Source organism: Apteryx rowi, unplaced genomic scaffold (genome assembly GCF_003343035.1).
Source record: "Apteryx rowi isolate R43461 unplaced genomic scaffold, aptRow1 scaffold_76, whole genome shotgun sequence".
Classification (NCBI taxonomy): domain Eukaryota; kingdom Metazoa; phylum Chordata; class Aves; order Apterygiformes; family Apterygidae; genus Apteryx; species Apteryx rowi.
In genome coordinates this window covers 1,745,268-1,766,534 of record NW_020451049.1, presented here as the reverse complement: position 1 = coordinate 1,766,534, position 21,267 = coordinate 1,745,268, and the positions used below count along the sequence as shown (strand labels likewise).

Below are 21,267 nucleotides of genomic sequence, written 5' to 3'. Positions count from 1 at the left end.
TATGCTTCCATTGTGGAGTTATAAATGACTGTCTCTCTAAAAAATAAGTATCAGTAGACTCTCTCAGTTTTTGCATTTAACAAAATGTCAAGGAAAAAGGGCACTAACAAGGCAATGCAGAAAAATCCAGACAAGTAAAACAACCCCAAAACACAATTTTAAGAAGCTTTAAATCAAGTTTCACTTTCTTCCAGTGGAAGAAACTTAAATGACTAAAACAAATCTGTACTTTATAAATGTTTACTTTAATCCCCAAATAGTTGCATACACATTTACAGAGTCACTTAAACAGCATATTGAGTAAATTGCATATATTTAGTGTAGCCTTTTTTATCCTTTTAGAATTGCTACTGAAGTCTGTCTATCACTATCATTTCCTCCCAATACCTTTCCATGTTTTACTAAACAAATAAGCTTTCAAATTATTAACAACAGTTGTCTAATGAAGAATGAATGTAAACACGATAGCAATAGCATGCCACTTCCTCTTTAAAATTATGAAGTTGGTATTTTTCTGGGATGAAGTCATAACTTTAATTTTTTTGTGACAACCATACTGAACCACACTGTATACACAGACAGTACTGATGACTGACTGAGAGCATAACATGTTTACATCACAAATGAAGATGTGCGGTTAAATCATAGTTCCACTGAAAATTGCTGCCAACTTCCATAGAGATTTCACTTATGATACCTTCAAGTCAAGTGAACAAAACCACAAAAAAGAAGGGAACAATTCAGTGTATAGTCCTCATTAACAAGAGGCTAGGAAATTAATAGTAGTGGTAGCACAGATCAAGACTTAGGAACACCAATAGGGAAGTTTGGTGAAGTTTAAAAAATACTTACTTTCATCATTTTATCCAGTATTAGAAATGCTTCATTCTGTCAGCACTGAACAATTAATACAATCTCCCAGAAATAAAGGAAAAAATATATTTCTGAATATAAAATGCCTGTACAGTCAGAGTAGTATTTATATGGCTTACTGCAGAGGAAATACAGACAGTTACTGGGCCAGAATTTCCATCATCTTRATACTATTCCAGGAAGTATGATATGGATCTCTGAGTCTCTGCTTAGTCAGATGAAGATGTTCGCTTAGGAGCATCCTAATTTGTATGTGGTGGTGATACTTCCCAGGAAGGGAGAAGGATGGATGGAGAAAGGGAACTAGGGAGATGATAACTGGGAGTCAGAATGCACTGCATTCAACATGATCTTCCTTTACAGCAGGAGACAGACCTTCCTGTGAAAGGTTTGTGGACCTTTCTGTAGGAAGGACAATGCAAATAACAGCTAAATTAGCTTAATCCAGGTGGGACTGTGATACAAAATGAGGATGTAACAGTGGTGAAAGAAAACAAGGCACCCCTCCACCACCCATGTATTCCCATGTCAAGAACTCCAATTAATTATTGTTTAGTGCTTTTCAACTGATGGATTAATTAGTAAGAGATGTTGAAAATAGAAATAATAAAAAAGGTTTTCAGTAATTACAGAAGCCTCTGGAAGTTTGGTGTATCATCAAAGRTCAATACTTACTATCAGTCACTACATGGCAATACCAATTACTACATTTTTATGGCCCTATTGGGAAAAAACTGCTCTTCAGTACCAGACAGTATTGATTTCATAGTGATACACAGCAGGTGATCCAGCTTCAATCTAGGCACAGGGCAAATACAGTTGACATGAATTCAACTATATTGGTCCATATAATTTTCAAATAAAGATTTAAAGAAGGAAAAGAGAGATGGACTTAACAGGAGATAACTTTCATCTTGGAACAAAGGGTTATCTTCTTGTCTTATAATTATTACATTGCAATTTGATTAATTTTATTTTACAGGAAATATATTAATTCTTCATCCAATGTATTATCTAGACAGGAAATGTTATCAGTCACAGACAAAGCAATTAGTCTGGTATTACTCAAAACATTTGCTAATCTGTGCCATATAGCTAAGCCTCTGAGAGATAACTGTCACTATAATTTCCCCTCTGTAACTTTTTAATATCTGGCTCAAGAAGCCAGTTTTTGTTTATAACATGCTTTTATACTACTCAAAGTGTTAAGAGTATATGTATCAAACACCTGTTATTCTATCAGTGATTTTAAATCAGGAACATTCTTTATCTGGAAATCCAATAACATCTGTCCAAGCGCTTTGCCCTGTAAGAAAGAAAAACCACACAATCTTACTATCTAAATATACCACCTTTTTAAATTCGTTTTTTTAAACTGTTAAATATGATTTTTTTCCATAATCAGCACAAGCAACAAGCATTCATTATGTTTTATAAATTTTGTTTGTGTTTACATATACATATATATAAATTTTGAGTGAGTTTTCTCAARCCTTGGATTGTATATTCACACAAGTTATATTTACCTTTTCTATTCATTTGGCTTTCTCACTTGTAAATCAAAATACTTGAGTAAGGAAAACTATATGGTTAAACTTTTCAAGCATTTAATCCTAATTAGATTGAGCAGAGTTTCTTCAATCTGTTTGTTACCTAGTGCAAAAGTTAATTTTTTCAGTTTCAGTTCTGCCTTCTGATTCACACTCAACATTATCTTACTTTGTGAATAGTCTTGCTGACCATGCTGAGATTATTTGCAAATTAAAGCATTTCTCAGCCTACGGTGAGAGAATTACACTTCACTGTAGCCATAGCATTGCTATGYTAAGGGATCTTATTGTCAGGTTTAGGAGATGTTTCAAGTATTTAATACCTGAAATGTACACTTGCAAAATCTTTTAGTTTCGTATCCAAATAATGTGGTCAGCACAAAAGATCTTCTATGCATCTTTTTTTTCCTCTTTTGTATTTATATTAATTAGCTATAATTTAACTATATTAATCATAGGCTTAGCTTGATGTGGCTTTAGAGAACTCTTGTAAATTCAAATGGAGTTCGCAGTTGATGGCTGCTATATGTACAAGGAAACACTTAATCAAAACTGTCTAATAAATTCTTATTCTCCAAAATTTGACAGCATTTTTGAGAAGCTGATTTAACTAGTACATCTAAAAACACAGGTAGCGCATTGCAGAGGACATCCAACTCTTAAGTCTTCAAATCAGTTACCTTTCACCCCCACACACACCTTTCCCAATAAATATTCTAAATCAACTCTGTACTTCACTACATAGTTTTTAAACCTTCAAACAATGCAGTAGATAATGTGTATTCATGTGAAATTAAAAAGAACTGCAGATTCAAAAAAATACTGCATACAGTTCCAGCCCAAATAGTGGTTATAAAGAGACTATACAATACATAATTATAAAAGATAACTACATTAAATCAATGCTTAAATACATGCCTGTGGGTCACTTCTTAGGGATGCTATGCCACCACCACCAAGGGAATTCTTCAGAACAAAATTTAATCCATGAATTCCTGGCAACTCATATCTGCAAAATAAAATTTACAATGCTTGTAATGGTGTCCCCCACTGCCGAGTCAAGCATACAAGTCAACTGAAAATAATCCAAGGCCTTCCCCTTGTTCCTCCCCCTTGCCCCAAATCAAACTCCTTAATAGTAGTAAGGCAGGATCAAAATGTAAACATTCTCTTCTTACTCAACCGCAAAACTCACTCATTTCTAATTGAGGTAGTTTTCTAAATTTTTTGAGAGTGAAAATGCATAAAGAAAGCTCAGTAGGCAAGAGGTTCAAGATCCAATATGAACAAAGATCACAGTGTGCAGTATTTTAGTATCTTCTAGTTCTTTTACTGAAAAATACAATCATTTAATTCTCAGAACTCCCTTTTGCTAACAATAGCTGCCATCTGATCAGCAAGTCATGCTGTCTATTACTGAGAAACAACCATAAGAGTCACTAGATCAAACTTTTATAATATTCTCTGCAGTTGGTTCTAACAACCACAACCAAAAAAGTTAAGCTACATTTCAACAGTTTACTGGAGTAAAACACTTTACTTTGTTAAGATAAAACAATTCTATTTTAGTGTAACAGACCTTCTTTATTTCTGTTCCGCTGCCACAGTAAGCATTTTTCCATCCTTGCTTTTGATTGGTGCATTTCCAATTTGGAAACTTTTGCAGAAGTTTGGCAAATTGCTCTGTAGTTTCCAATAAAACTGTTTCAAATTCAATAAATAGGCCTACAGCATATTTCCATTTGCCTGGCCTTGCACAATTTTTCAGTGCTTTGTCTTCTTTCTTGTATTCTTTTGGTGTTTCTGTGTTTTTTGTTTTCCCCCAATATTTTGTCTAAGCACTTGATGGCTTTCCTTTATTTCCTTAGGAAAGAATTAGAGTAACTGAAAAAGAGCACATTTAATTCTTGCTATGTCTACAGATGTTTGAGTGCTACAATTTAAATCACACTTTCTCCAACACTGTTTTGCTTTAGTCAACTATCTGATCTTTATCTGCTTGCAACAGATTCTTCAAATCTGTCCTCTAAAATAGCTGGAATTTCTTGCAGTGCTTCTTCACCTTCAGTTTTGTATTACTGATTTTGTCACTTTGAGGTTTATCCTTTTCAGTCCTGTTTTGGCATTGCAAAAATTACAGCTGTTGCTGACATTCACTGCTCAGTATGCCCTTGTACCTTGGACAGATGACCGAAATCCCTACTGGAAGCGGATGTGGTCAGCCTCTGGTTCTGCTCAATAGCCTAGCAAATGCTTTAGTTCTCGATATGTTCCTGCAAGCAGTATTCGCGGAATGTCTTGCCCTCTGCACCTGACTCCTAGGCCATGATTTTTTATTTTCCGTCCGCTCTTTTATTACCACATTCTACTTTAGTGTTAACTTTGCTAGTTGTTATTAGGGAAAAAAATTGGCGTTAGCATTCTATTGACCATACTTTGGAAGCAGCTAAAAAACATCCCTTGTCCTTATAACTATGTTTCTGCATCAAAATATAGAACGCTATGATACATCTTTAGGAATCTAGTTAGCAATTTGGCACTTCTGATACATTGCCTTGCAAATCCTAAGTGGATGAAGGAGTTTAGAGTAGACTCCATTGTGAATGAGCCCTCCTCCTTTTACAAGCTTGTGGTCACTCCTTTTTGAAAAGATAACACGAATCTACCCCAAGCTTATCATTTCATTCTGATGGAAGTTTTATGCCCACAGGTAGTCATCTCCATCATATTCTGCAATAACAAAGAGAGATCCCCTAGGGATGGGTGGGTGGTTGCTTATTTCTTTTTCAATTTGTTTTGCTTTATGGCCAGCAAGAAACTTCTTAGTACCCTGGTTATCACTACCAAAGTGTGGCCTCTACTAGGAGCCTTCAGATAGTATAAAGGATTAGTCAAACAGTTATTTTCCTATCAAAATTGTAGTTTGGTTCATCTTCATAAAAATAAGTTTGTACAAAGTACTACTTTCAACTCCTCCCGTCACCTTTGCTTAAGACCAGCAAAAGCACTGACGTGCACCAGTGTACATTTATAATTGAGGTAAAGCAGGAAAACAAATAGGAAGTCCATTAAGGAATCCTAAATTATTTAACACCTAGATTTGGATGTGAACCTGAACTTGGTATTACTATTAATCCAACAAAAATATCAGAAGTCCTGGCTAAAATTAAAAAATGGAACAATAACYCAAGAAACTGAAGCATAGATGCTGAAGAATGGAAGAATGGACGCTGGAAGAATGTAATTTCTCCTCCTGCAACAATTCTGGTAGAGGGAGTTGGTAATATAAATAACAGATCTTAATTTGGAATATTGAAGAATGGCACATTCACCTCAATTACTTTGAGGAAATATTTACAGTAACAGATTCTAGCTAAAAATTACAAAAAATATACAAAGGGCAGTATTTTCAGTATTTTAAGGCCTACTTGAAGCACTTGATGTCCAAAATATTTGTGCACACAAAACACACTCCAACAACAACAAAAAAAAATCACTATAACAATCATGATAGTCTTAAGCAGCAACAATACGTCATCCAAGATATTGCCATGTGTTTACCTAGAATAATTAAACAATTTAAATAAGTGTAATTAACTGAGATCTAAAATAAGTAAGAAAATAATATCTAATTACACAGTTCAATCAAAAGTTTTAAGAGCTGCTTTCAAAAAGCAAAGAAAACAAATAAAAACCCTTCAAAGAATAGTAAGGCTACGACAGAAACCAATAAAACAAGGAAAATTCACTTTTCTAGCTGAACTTCTATGCTTATGCACAATGGGATGCCTGCTTAACTACTTCCTTTAAAGTGAGGTCCGTACATATTCAATAGAAGTCAGGTTTCCCTGTGAATTTCCTATTAAAAATACATGGCAATTATAATGTGGTTAAAATTGTTTAGTGCATTTCTACCAAGAGAAAGATGGCATTCCTCCCGTCAGAAGAAAGCAGGAGAAGAACCCATAGGCTAACACGAGATGTTTGCCTGAGAGATGCACTGTAGGGAAGTGCATGAGGCTATCTTTATTATGGAAAAGAAAACAATTTAGAAGTGTCTGTGTCCACATAAGAAGCACTGCTTTCTTGTTCTTCACCTCTTAGTAAAAGTATCCCATACAAAGAAATCAGCTGTCATATTAGATTTCTGAGCAGTGGAATGCTCTCAGAAGGAAAAGAAGATTTGAAAGACAGAAAAAGAAACCAGCAAGTTTTTACAGGAAAACTTTCCTATCCTTCTCAAATAAGCGGCCTATGACCACTAAATAAAAAGTTTCTTATTCCTTTTCGTGAGCTTGTAACATAAATCCTTAATAAAACAACTTATAGGTACAATGCTAATACTGTTCTCTATTATGGAAATATATAACTGAAGAATTAATGATGACGGAGGATGGGTATAACTGAAGTCCTGACAAGATATTGCAAAAAAGTATCTGATCAATACAGCAAATGGTATGTAATAAGCTATTCAAGTATTTTATTTTTAGCTTTTTTTTAATTAAAGAGTGAAACCATATTTGATTTCTAATACTTCTTTAAAATTAACAGAGGTCAATTTATAAGCCATTGTATACAAAACACCAGACAACTAACCTGCTATTAACAGGATGGAAGGCAAAATGTCTTAAGAAACAAACAACCCTCCCCCCCCCACCCCCCCAAAAAAAATCACTTTCCTTTCACATGTATGATCTTATATCTATCCTACATCTTACTACAGCATCGATGCTATTTTTAATGGCAGTAACAGTCAGAACGTTTGTATGTGTTTACACAGAAAAAGGATGGGCGGCATCCTTTTTTAAACTTAGAATAAATTTCTGCCTGAATACAATTATCTCTTCCTTGCCTTCCCTTAGATTGGTCTGACTTTTCCTGTTGGGCTTGCACATCACTGCTATGCACAAGAGAAAAACTGTCATTAACTCAAGAAGAATGTACTCTACATAGGTGGGGAAAAAGCAATTTCATAGATTTTTTGAAAGAAAATCTTTCATTACTGTGTTACCTGAAAACCTCGAAGCTTCTGAGTTTTCAGTTATATCTATCAAAAATAACCCTATCTTTTCTCTCTACATGGCATACCTATTTATTTTAATAGCCTTAAGGAAAAAGAATGAAAGGCAATTGGCTGCTAACCTCTGGTCAGTGGTGAGGCAGAGCCATTGCTGGTATGTTTTTAGTATAAAAAAAGAATATAAATATATTTTAAAATCACTCTCATTTTAGGTAAAGGAAATGAGAGGAAATGTAAGATAGCTCTTTTTATGACAATAAAAACTAAAAATTAAACAAGTATTTTAAAAAGAAACTGCACAATCTGAAGCACATGAGCATAATCCTTATAATCCTAAACATTTCCACAAAAGGATCTATTCTTTTCCCCAGCAGTTTTTCAATTCACTCACAGAGCTCCATTATCACATCATTAGAAGAAGCCAAACCCAGGAACAGATAATCTAATTAATCAAAATAAATTGGCTTCAGCCAGACACAGCAAACTTCAACTTTTATTTATGAACATAAACAGAATTAAGGAGCTACAATAAATCAACTTCTATAAGTATCATTACAAGGCATGACACTTAATTTTTTGCCCTTCTCTGCTCTGTTTCAGAGGAAATTCAATTACACTTCTTGATATTGGAATTTATTAGATACAAAGGTTTGTTCACACTTACAAAAAGGTGGGAAAGATCTGCATTGAGGAGCTTACTGAGATACAGAACAGTACTTGCAACTCAGAAAGAACAGGGGTTAAAATATCCCCAAGCTCTCTCTGAGCTTGGAGTTGCACCTTTCTGAGCCAGACTCTTTAAAGAACCAAAAGAGACACTTAACAGTTTATCCAGCACCCATGAAAACATAATGATTTTGGTGGATTCTCCATCTTTGCAGTATAATTGACTATATTAAAACAGGGTTTAGAAATACTGAAGACTGAATAGCCTGTTACAATATTAGAATTCTGTATCAACAAGACAGTCAACAGGTTTTTAAACCTTAGGAGGATGAGCCGTATTATTTCCTACTACAAGAACATTCGCCAGCCCCCAGAAAGGACCCTAAGCATCAGCCATGAGAATGAAAATGTTATGTATACTGTTTATCAGCAGAGGACACTCTAGATGAACACCAGGTAAACGTGTCCTGTTTAGGACGCACATTCTCTTCTCATATTTTGAAAAGGGAAACTATGCGTGTTCTTTTCCTTTAAATTCTGGCTTGGTGAATGTAGCAAGAATGTAGGTGAGATCGAGGGGGGGAACTCAAAGGAATACAATCTTTATTCTGAAGTGAGTAAATTTTATAAAAATTAAAGCGTTCTGCAGAGAGAGTGATAGGATGAAGCAGGTTTCTAAAAGAAAATCAGGTAGTCTCGGGCTCCAATTGACAATGGCTTTGTGTACACCTTTCAGATGGTATTTTAGGGATTTCAAACTCCCAGTTCTGCAATGGTTCTGAGGCCTGGGAAGCCTCAGTTACTAAGGCCCCTGCAGTCACCAAATGGTTCAAAAATGAGGGAAAAATACATTTCTCAAATTACTTTAGAAGTTATTTCTATTTTGTGGAGACATATCTGTACTGGAACAAAACAAAGCATCCATAGCATTAATATGCTGATTTGGAGAACTTACAATGCCTCCAAATAAACTGAATCACTGCCTTTGTCCAGCTTCAAAAGAGAGAACCAAGTTCATGCATCCATTTTCTTTTTTTAATGACTATTGCTCAAGTTGTTATTTAAAAACCTCAAAGGAAGATACATAAATTAGTATTAAAGACAACACAGGCAGCTTTGCAATATTTATGTTAACATACTTGAAAATAATTTCTGATACCATCATGTATCTACATGCAACTGTGGACTGAGCAGCAAGCTACTCACCTTGTTACTAGTTTTTCTTCAGGTTTTTCTCGCTCTAAAAGGTGTTGGAAGTAGTTCTCCAAGGCCTGAGCAGTTAAAGTTTTCTTTAGGTATGGATAGTAGAGGGGATGCCGTGCTATCACACCTGTCAGGTATAGTAGGTGTTAGTTGGAATATAAGCTATTAAAACCAATTTGCACTTTTTCTTTACAAACTGATTTGAGAGCATCCTCTCATCTGAAACTGTACATATGGCTCCTCTTTAATGAGCACCCAAATAAAATAGTATGACAGCTTTCCATCTGCCAGCAGAGAGGTGGTGTGGAACATGACATGAAGGAATGCTCCCACACTGATACTGGACATTCTTCTGGTTGCCCACAGTCTCTGCCACTGAGAGACACCTAAAGAACAACAATAAAATCACAACAACAAATCTACATGCAGTTCTCTTCCCTAAATAGCTCATGTGATTTCCACAAGCAATTGCAATTAACCATAATAAAGCACGATCAAATCAGTTGGGGCACAGTAACTGAAGCTTTGGTTCTTGCCCCACTCCTTGCATGAGGTTCTGTTGTAAATGGGAGAAATCGCAGTTGCATTATTTTTGCCGTAAGTAGGCTTTAATAAGTGTTATGTAACTTCACGTTGAAGCTGAGGTTCCACAGCAAGATCAGGAAAGCAGGAGATTTGCCTCTCATATGAATTTGGTTCCCAGTGCAATAATCTTTGTATCTTTGAATTTCAAAGTTTAAATTAATCTTACAGATCAAGTGTTTTGTTGTTGTTCTTTAATAAAGCAATGATTTCTCTATATCTAAGGAAGTCTATTAACTATCGTTCACAATTTGGCAATGCTACGCTGCGATACAGGTCAACTATAGTTTGAACAAAAATAATCAAAAGTCCTTCATTCTTCAACCCAAAAAACAGTTTCACAGACTAGGGCAAGAAAACTATATTCCTTAGATATAAATGAACAAATTTATCAGTTTTAGCATGACAGCTATTAGCAAATCAAATCCCAAACGCACCTTTAATTCATAATGAGCTTTGAACACCACACGCTCTCATCTTCCAACAAGTAAGAGAGCCATTTGTTGCATGCAGAAGTAAGGAATAGAAGGAATTATTAAACAATGCAAGAAGCAGCATAATCAATGTAAAGAGACTGCATACTGAAATACACCATTTGGATTAACAATGTAATTAAAAGTAATCTCTTACATGTAAGAAAGACTTTTGTATTTCCTAACAGTATCGATGTTTTAGCCATGTTATGAAGTTCACATATAGAAATATTATACCTGATCAGACAATCAAGAGATTACATTAGATAACACATATGCACAAATAAGTAGCAACTAAGACATAAAGGAAACCTTAAAAAGACATTGCTTAACTTTGGGGAGCTTGACTTTGCAAATTTGTAGCATGATTTGCAAGTATTTTTTTAGTACCTCAGATTTCAACAGCTGCTGAACAGAAAACTACAAATATTCCATTAGTAGGATCCTGGGTTTACATGGATTAATTTTTCTTTCAGCATCAAGGCAACAAGGAAAAAAAAAAGTAAGGGATGTGAGAGATTACAAAAAAATTAAGAAGAGCACTTGGTGCCTAGCTCTTATTTGAAAATCTTCCATCACTTTAGAAGGAAAGAAAAAGAAGAATACCTATGTTTGCAGAGTTGCCTTTGTCTCCGCTTCTAGTGTAGGCAAGGTCTTCTAAGCGATAAGTATGTGGACCACTTGGCAGATCTATACAAAATGAAAATGAGTACATTTTAATAACAGCTACATATAATGGTATGCTTTGAAGAAGYAACCATCTTTTCAGTCTGTACTTCCTGCATTGTTTGTAGTACTCCCACGAAACTTCCCAAAGCTTTCTTCCCATACAAACACTTACCAGATGATAAATCAGGCTGGGGGCCAAATTACAAACTTAATCTCTCCTGTTCTATTTCTTAAACCCCTTTTACCTTTGTACAGCTGAATGCTGTGCCAGCCATCACCTCTTCCACCACCCTTGAATTCATCTTGGTGTTAGCAGTCTATTATTTCTAAAGCAGACAGAAGCCATTTCTCATTTCTTGACTGGCTGACAACTTTTGTCCCATTAAGACACATCTCTGCTTCCAGTGCTCATGGAAAATACATGTAGTTGCTACTGTCCTGATAACTAGTTGCTGTCTGTAGAAAACAGTCACAACCCCCCTTTGAAGACAATGTGTCTCTCTCATACTCGCTCCTATAAAGATTATTTACTCAGTTACATAGAAAAATCCCAAGATTTTAAAAAATGACTAATTTTGTAAATATTGTAGTATTATATGATTCATGAGCTCCTACTAATTACCCTATCGTGTGTGCATGTGTGTGTATATATATACACCTCTCTCTCTCTACACACACACACGCACACACACACGCACACACACACGCACACACACACACAGGGAGCAAGCAGCAAACCCACCCCCACCCAAACCCCGAAATTCAGTCTTGTGGAACCATACTATCATCTACATGGTTTAAGCAAGGTTTGATGGTTTAGTTTCACAGCGCAGACCTCTTCAAATTGTGCAACTGTTGATTAATAACAGTAGTAGACTGTCACCATCTAGTTCCTGTTCCCCATAGCGAGAGATGAAGTGCTCATTTTGCTACCGAGTTTCAGTATTTGTTGGTAGTAGCATATTAGTGAAACTCAAAACCTAGGTACATCCCAATTTTGGGGCAGAGAGAATCTAGTGATTTCCAACTAGTTTTGCTTCTGTTCCTATTTCCCTGTGGCCATACCAGCTCTGCTGGCACTCAGGGCTTCACTAGCCCACTTACTTTTCAGTCCCAGCATCTCTAACAGACTGATCTACACTCGTGTACATTTGTCATCCACTCAGTTACCATGTCCCCTATTTCTCTTTCCTGTTATTTTCTCATGTTTCGGTGCACAAGTTAGCAGCTTTTCCTCTCTCTTTGCTGCTTGGACACCAGCAGGGGGAACATTCAGAGCACAGGAGCGATAAGCTCCCTGCTTTCTGTCACAATTTCTGGTGCAACAGCTGTGGGTGGCAGCCACAAGAAGCAATTTCAGGGGAAGTCTTGCTGGGTCTCTGAACAGTTTAGATGAGGCATTTTAGTACAGACTYGTGATTCAGAGCGTGTTAGCTCTGAAACACCAACAAATGTCTACTGAATACCTGAGAAATGTCATTCTTCAGGTACTATATTGCCCATTTTGAGCTGATTTTTGCAGACTGTAGGAATTCCTTCTAAAATTCTTTCTGACTTTAAAACTCTCTGCTATAAAACATGAAGAAACTACTGCACTGCTTTCAAATGAAATACTTCTAAGATCTTTTAGCATGGCCAAACAACATTTTTATCAAAAACTTGCTGACAACCTTCTGAAATGTTTTTTCCTTATATTTTCAAAAATGATTCAGCCTATGGCACATGCTTGTCACAYAAAATTTCAGTCTAAAGTGTTAAACTGACACATTTTAGGCAACGGAAAAGAGAKTTTTGTAAATCAAGTATGTTGAACAACCTTCACACTGCCTGTAAGATGTAGTGCTGCTTGAAGACATGTCAGTCTACTTTTTCTGTATTGTTACGGCTTCTGTTGATGATGTCAAAATAGTGTGTTTTTTAATTTTACAGAATGAAAGATTGAATACTAAAGATGTTATGCTCTAAATGAGCCAAATATGGAATGCTGACCAAAGGCAGGCTGTATTAAAAAAAGTTCATTAGTATAACTATGCTGATTTAAATTAATTCTCAAGGTACCAAGGTGTGTTTAAATTATATGTAAAACAAATTTAACAATATGATTAAGTTCAGGTATGATTTAAATTAAAGTGCTTCTACTATTAAGGCGTGGATAAATATGCACTCTGTAAGCAGCCGTGTCAGCTGACAAGCTGACAAGCCAGCCCTAGCCAAATTCTCATCACCTTCAACTCCCTTCTCTCTAGAGAATTACTGGATCCTCTGATCTGTTCATATTAATCAAACACAAGCCAGACTGATTTAGAGAGCTGTAGCAAAACTGTTAAGAGGGAAAATATGTCCAGGTTCTACTGCCCACAGTTTTTACTGTCCCTATCAGGGAGGGAGGCTGCAAGTTCATGGCAGTGGCAGCTGGAGAGATCCCAAAAGTTAGTTTGGGTATGGGAGAGAGCATGGATGACAAAATGCCTCACTACACAGCAATGATAGGTAATTTATACAGTGTATACCTTAGCTCATGCTACTTATTTTGATTGAAGCAGATCAGGTGCCACTTACAAAAGTAGCTCTGCTAGCATATCTGAGTGGTAATAACAGGGAAAAGAGTAACAAACATGGGGCTGGCCATAGCAAATCTCTTCTATTGGTACAACTGGATCAGAAAGAGGACACCTACCCACACCCCCAACAACAATGTACTGGTGTTAAACTGCTTTAGTTAAGACCTGAAGTATTATAACATATATTGGGTCCCTGTCAGAAACAAGCTGAAAGAATGATTATAGTTGAGTCTAGCATTATGGTTCTTCATTGGTAATAAATCACAACAGCATCCAACTTAAAAAGATAAAAGTACATAATAACAAGAGTTAACGCAAACCTAGGAGATTTGTTTTGAGCTTGATGATCATGTTGCCATGTTCACTTCCAGGAAAAATGCAAGCAGAAATGGGCCCTGAAACTCGCCAGAAAATATCGCAGGGTCTATTTATTTAATTGGGAAATGCTATTTGCGACTAAACAACACCTCCATCAAAAGAGAGCATCTGAAGCAGTCCAGCTGAAGGTCATTGCTCATTTTGGCTAAATCTACATCACCATATTATTTTTAATAATTTTGTTCTATTCACAAGTCAAGAAAAAATCTAGCATTTYTTTAAAGGTTGAAATATGACAAAATTTAAACTGTATAAGCTGTAGGAGTCTTTTCTCCATCAAACAACATTTTACAGTCTTTGACAGTGTCCCCTTACAAAACCAGTTCTAGAAAGTGTTCTGGTGTTCTCATTTATTATTACCCTAATTATTTATCCCTCATCATCTGTTTATCAGGAAGCTGTTTTCATTCAATAAACATCTCAAACAAATCTACAAAAGAATTCTCTTCGAAGCTAGGGCAAATGGTGAATTCAAATTCCACTCTCCCAGAACCACTTCTAGCAGCATTTTTGAAATCCATTTTCACATATTTTTCTTATCAGTTCAAAGACAACAGTCCCTCACACTCGAGATAACCATGAAACATAAAGAAAAATACTTCCCCCCTTACTAAATGCTGACAGAAAACATTTCAGCAGAAGTTGCTCCTTTTACAGTCTAACCCATTTGTCTGTTTCTCATACACACTGTCCATGTATTAAGCCGGAGAAGTAGGTAAGCTTTCAGTCACATCCAGAAAACAATTCTATTTACAAACTAAGGGCAAGAGTTTAGAGGTCCTTCTCAGGGGAAACAACCAGAAAATTTCTGTTGACCCTTAAAAGTGGAGTTTTGCCTGAATAAAGCCTGAAGAATTCAGTACTTAAAACGGGGATGTCAGGCACCTCAGAATGTTTTCTCCAATGATAAGAAGGCATTTGAGAGCAACAAGAAGTCTAATAACTTTTTCAAGGTGACTGCAATGCTAAATATAGGTGAAACAAAAAGCTAGGAACTTTGCTCATCCTTTTATTAAAGAGAAAAACGACTTCCTATTTCTTAACTTGCCCAGTTTGCTATTTTTCAGTCTTAGTTAAATCCCCTATGGCCTTCCCTGGAACTGCCAGGTATCAAATAGATTCTGCGATGAGATTAGATTTGCAACAGACATAAGCAAGAGATAAATATGTATTAAGAGTTCAACTAGCTTCTGCGTGACATAAGTTATCACACATTAAAAACATGTTTGAAAGGACAGGGGAAAATGAAATCACTCATGGCAATTAGGCATTCAACACCAGTAACTTTCAAAGAGCAATAAGCACTTTACAGCTATATGTATATTCAAAAACTACTCTACATGATATAGAATATTCCTCACTAACTTAGAATTAGTAGTTACATTATTCTATTACTGGTTTTGAGAAATACTACATCACCTACAATAGGAACCCAGAATAAATCTTAGTATTTTGATGTCTTTGCATCAGTATTTTCTTTTAAAGTATACACTGACTCCAATACCTGAAGTATTCTTTTAGCATTAATATTATTTTTAGAAATAACTCTAACAAGTAATCTTTAATTAAGTCACCTCATTTAGATTTGCAAATACCTATCCAGAGTTTTAAATTAATTCTCTCATTTCTCTGGTGAGCAGGAGTAAGATACTAAAAATTCTGTTCTGACCAAAAGGGAATCATGAAATGTCCTATATGTTAAGCAACACAGTATGCAATTCTGCCATTAGAAAGGACACAAAAAACTTTAGATGTCTAGTACTTTCTATAATCCTTAACCTAGTACCTGACTTCTACAAACTATTCAGATTGAACACTTCTTTCTTATTGTAGATGTTTTGATCTGCACAGTTCAGCTCACTGGTTTGCTCCTTTTAAGTTTCTTTTCTTCTTTCTTCAGAGAATTTGATTAGACAAGTCTAACAGCAGCACAGGAATTGTCATGCTGGATCATTAGTGTAGTATGTTTTCTTCAAGTGTCACCAGTACCAGATTGATACCACTCTTATTTTGTGAAGGCTGATTTATGGAATATGGCTGAATTTTAATCATCTGTATTTTAAGTATTTTGTAAGTCTATTCTCCATTCTGAACACAATGATTTTAATGTAAAGTAAGACCACTTACTTCCAGGATTAACAAAGTAAATTTGCAATATACTTTTAAGTCATGTTTCAGTTTCAAGCCAGTGTTCTTGCGTTTTTAGTTGTGTCTAAGGTTTGGTTGTTTTGAACAACCACTTACTTAAATACTTGTTACAAGCTCCATTACATCTTATACTGTGTGATGCTAGGTTTAAACGCCTTCCTTCCCAAGAAAAGTAACAGAAGTATTTTGTAAAGGAGTTAATAATGTGTAGCATAAAGAGGTAAAATATATTTCATGGATAAAATCCAGCACAGATAGCAAGTGATACACGAACAAATAAAAGATGAACATACCTTTCAGTTCACTGTTAATCTTAGGTGGATCAGAGGAAACAACTTCTTCTGATGTAAATGTGAGATCTTCCTCAAATGTCTCAACATGCTGTCCATTTAAAAATAGGTTGATCTGAAAAAATACCAATTTTCAAACTGTCAAATTAGAGAAATCCTGTGCAACACATGTATAATAAAGCATATTTCTAATTAAATAATAATCTGGCAAATTTTCAGTAACAGTTTTATGGATAAGGCCCCCATCCCCCCCCTTTTAAATAGTAATAATAAAAACAACAATAATGATCTACTCTATTCCTAAAAGATATCTTCATATAGGGAAGAAAACATAAAAACATAAAAAACAAACTACATAAACTGTATTTTCTTGTAACAGAATAAACCAAACATACTGTTGTAGTAGATCAAAGAAACATTCTATCCAGTTTGGTGCATTTTAAAGGAAGGCAAATCTCCTCCCTATTTTCTTAAGTGCAGCAGTACTATACAGAATTTTGCTTCACAACTCTTATCAGTAAATCCTAAAAGTTGAAATCCTGAAGCCTGAAACTTGACAGCTTCTAGCTCCTACATGATTTAACCCATTTTTCTTTTTAATGTCACTGTCCATATTAATGACAAATTTCTTTCTGGATCCTAAATTCACCTTGAAACACATTCAATGAAAGCAAGTTTTAGAGGTGATTTTTTGTGGAAAACAAAGGGAGCATCTGTTCACTAAGTATATGGCTTATCAGTTCTTCTAGATGTCTTCAATCACATGCAGGTTCACTATCAACCTCAAAAATAAAAGTTAACCCTGGATGATGTACTGCTTTGCTTTATAAGTGAATACTAAGTTTCTGTCTTTTCCTGTAGATGTATTTAGGTAAATTGACTGTTGTTACAAATGCTCTTTTATAAGGAAAATACAAAATGAATATACTAGGGGCCAAAATAGTTATTACTAGTATTTTGGCTATTCACCTTTAGCTCCGGATTAAGTCCATCTGATATAAAAAGCTATTGGCAGAGTTTTGGGTAACTAAGCTTTGCACATTTTATTTCAGTGGCCACCATATTTTGGCATTTTTCCCCAAAAGAAAACAATTACCCTATGGTCTCCACATATGTGGCATACCCTCCTTCCCTTTCTAAGAGGAGAAATTTCTCCCCCCCCTGCATCATTAAACAGGTATGAGCTCATAGAGTCAAGAATGCAGGTAGCTGGGGCAGCACTGGAAAATGATATTAATCCTGGATATTTTGTTTTTAATGTCGCAATGAAAATACAAACCAAATAAAAGTGTCATGCAGACGTCCTGCATGAACAGAGCAACAGGAACCCTTGGTCCCACAAAGAAATCTGAAAAAATACATATTCAAGTGTGCTGTATCATTATCTGATTGCACTATTCACACAGGATATACACAAAGATTCCTCTAGTCAGGTTCACTCATTCACTCAGAAAAATTAGCTGCTTCATTTCATTTGCACTGGAGAACTCTTTAATATTAAAGACTCAGACATACAATCAGCTTATGCTGCCATAACCAACTTGTGTACACCAGCTTAGCTGCTTAGTGTTCATTCTCAGTCCTCAGCAAACATAAGATAATTTTATTCATCTTGACCATCTTTCACAAGACTGTTTCAGAGAATAGATAATAGAGATAAAGGCCTCCAATGCTTGTGTAAGGGGAAGATAAAATTTATAAAATATTTGAAAAAACCTGTTCTCGCCTTAAATAGGTTTGCTAGGATTCTTCTCCCCAGTGAAAGTTGTTTTAAGTTACCTTCTGAATCTGAAAAGACACACACAGGAAAATACCTAACGTTTGCAAATTTAAAACAACTGGTGATCTATGACAAATTTGGGGCCATTGCAAAAGAGCAATGAAAAACAACACACAAGTGAGATATTGAACCCAAACTGACATCCAAAAAGGTGTTATCAAACACAAAAAAGAACCCACTGTGGCAATATTAATATATCTGAAAATCTCCTTACACAGTCTTTTTGTGTTTAGGTTGAATGCTCAACTAGGTTTATTTTAGCAGTAACTAGACTCTCTGTAACTGAACTCCAAAACTAGAAAAGCAGTAAATTCATACCTTATTTACTCTGTAATCTCTAGCTAGACTGTTGTTCTTAACATGTCCAAAATTTTCAATCAAGGACTTGAATCACTTAAACCACACTTTTAAATGACCATTAATATTACTGCACATTAACAGTAGTAGGTCGCGCAAAATTTTGTTAGTAATATATGAATGTATCCATCAGATTAGTCAGCTAGAGCAAGGATTTTGATTTTCTATATGGAAAAAAGTGTGAGACACTGCTTGCTTCCCCTGCTAAATTAAGTTACTATTTAATCTCAATAGGCATTTTACCAAGACTGTAACACAGTGCTAATTAACACATTTACACTTAATTTGATGAACTAAACAGCAACAGGCTAAACATTCATAAAGATAATTTCATATTAAACTTGGCAAAGACAAGCCATTTGTATAAAGCAAAATGTAAGCGGCAATAAGAATGGTAAGTATTTGAAGTCCTTTAAGGGATTATGGGTTTTGTAATGCTTCTCCACCATGCATGGATTATAAACTTGATTTTAATAACTGCACAGCATCTTTCTTGTAAATTTAATCTTACATTATTTCCCATTAATGTAGAGTATCACTCAAAGAAAAATGCAACATTTGGGCTGCCTTGTGCTAGGCACTGTATGCATGTTAAAAAAAAAAAGAAAATGAAACAGTCCTTTTCTGAAAAGCTTACAMCACTTGAATTGATTGCTGATAATTGTTTTACTAAGCTTGTTTTCATTAATTGTTTTTTGTTCTTTTCTTTTCATTTGCCACCTTTGCTCCTAAGGCTCCCCTTCACCACACTAAGCTGAGGTCTGTCACAATACCTGTGGTCTTAGACCCATGTTCTGGCCTTTGGTCACTTTCTTGACAGCAGATCAGTGACAAAGCTCCTGCATCATTATTAGGAGGACTTGGCATGAAACGTATGCAGTATCCTTTTATTGCTTGCTAAAAGTCAATTAAAGGCCATAGAAAAGGAAGGGTATATATGCAGTTTTGTCTGCAGTCTCCAAAGGATAAATTAAGTATCTGATGACAATCAAAAAAGCAGCAACACCAATGCTTAAAAACCCAAACCTTTTATATGTTCAATAAAACTATTTTCTTCCTCAGGTTTATCTTGAAGACTCCAATCTGCACAGAGGTACATGCATAATGGAAAAGCAGTAGGGCTGTAGCTTTATGTATCWTCTTACATTGTCATTTCTCACCTAGGACTGTCCAGTCATCTGAACTCTAACTTCTCAGATTGAGAGAAACTACTGTTACAAACTGAATAAGGCCACACAGACAGATCTCATTCACAGGCTCTGCTATAGTACTCATCACAATAGTACTTGCGTGTCTCACAGAGCTTAGTATTTCTATAGTTTTTTGCAATATAAATAAGAGAGGAAAAAAATATATATATTTTTTATATATACATTCCCTATAAATAGAGAAACATCCAACTCTCCTCTGATCCACACAGGTTTCACATTAAGAGAAATTTATTGATTTTAATAGTTACTTACAGTAGCATACACAAACAGTAGACTGAGATACAAAAAAGATTCAAATATTTGCCCAGGTTCACAAGATTAAAATTCAAGTCTCCCAACACCCAGTGCCTTCGCTTTAAAGAAGGACCTTAATTTAAAAAGTATTATAATTTCCACTAGCACTCCTTGCAAACGCTTTGCAAAAAAAAGTTCAAGAATGCAATTCTATAAACCTGTAAAGAGAATTTAAGTTTCTGTAATCATTTTACGTGAGGTATTTTAAAACTCCTATAGGATACTTCACAAAAATTAAACTGCAGAGCTTGCATGTTCAACTGTTGTAAAATAGTCTGTGGAAGTAACATTAGTTTCTGGGAAATACTTGGCAATGAAACTTACTAGTACACATCGCAATTTTAAGACTCAAAAAGTCACTGAAAAATCCTGAAGTCAGCACAGTTTTACAAATGACTTCAAAGGGAACAGAGCAGGCTTTAAGGAGTAGCTCTTACCTGGACATTGCTTTTGGGATAAAGGAAGAAGAATGGTTTCAAAACCGGAGACCTAAACATACAAAACAACCAGCATAAATCCATTTAATCAGAAATTAATGAAAACATCAGCTCATGCATCTTTAGATTATTCAGACATTGGGAAAAAAAAATTGGGAACTTAAAAGCTATTTAGCTGTGGTTAGCAGTGGTTTTCCAAACAACTTTGATAAGCCTGAAAAACTTCATTACTATGAAGCTCTACTCAAACTTCATTATTAAGAAAAAAAGATTTTAGTAAAACAAACAAACAAAACACCACACACACAACCACAGAAAGAAAAGAGGAAACTTTAAGTGGTATCTACTTAAACATTTCTAACATCAGAAATGGCCAAACTGTGCATTTGTTTTCTGCTCATTTTTTAACCCTTAACTGCCTTGTGCATTTGAAGATAAAATGACATGTGAAAGCTTGAATCCATGACAGAATGATAAAAGTATCATATAAAATAAACTGCACTTCTAAATACATCATTTTTACTCTGGTCATATGTTAGCAGTAAAGGCAAAGAATTTAATTTTAATGTCAAAACTATTGTCCTTACTACTCCTTTTGTCCATCACATCAAATCGATTGCATTATTCCTACTTGTACCTTTCTTCTGTTACAATCAAATGAATAGACAGTTTCACTTTTAAGTATGCATCTCATGGTAGTAGTTTTGAAAAATTTTCAAATAAATCTTGGGGGGGGGGAGAGAAAGGGGGAAGAGTAACAAAATATTTTCTTGAA

General features: G+C 35.3%; 1 protein-coding gene across 5 annotated transcripts in view; it reads right to left on the bottom strand.

Moving 5' to 3' along the window:
* Positions 1 to 229: 229 nt before the first annotated feature.
* Positions 230 to 21,267, bottom strand: part of LOC112976724 — a 68,362-nt gene continuing 47,324 nt past the window's right edge. For 2 of the 5 annotated variants that reach the window (XM_026088259.1, XM_026088262.1), the window contains 6 exons: positions 20,493 to 20,544; positions 16,417 to 16,528; positions 10,974 to 11,057; positions 9,316 to 9,439; positions 3,342 to 3,432; positions 230 to 2,179 (listed from right to left, as the gene is read on the bottom strand). In XM_026088259.1, the coding sequence (XP_025944044.1) occupies positions 2,105 to 2,179; positions 3,342 to 3,432; positions 9,316 to 9,439; positions 10,974 to 11,057; positions 16,417 to 16,528; positions 20,493 to 20,544 (538 nt within the window). In that variant the 3' untranslated portion in view covers positions 230 to 2,104. Of the gene's footprint in view, positions 2,180 to 3,341; positions 3,433 to 4,235; positions 4,308 to 9,315; positions 9,440 to 10,331; positions 10,837 to 10,973; positions 11,058 to 16,416; positions 16,529 to 20,492; positions 20,545 to 21,267 lie in introns of those variants that run through there. The other 3 variants (XM_026088260.1, XM_026088261.1, XR_003257119.1) reach the window with 3 other exon arrangements.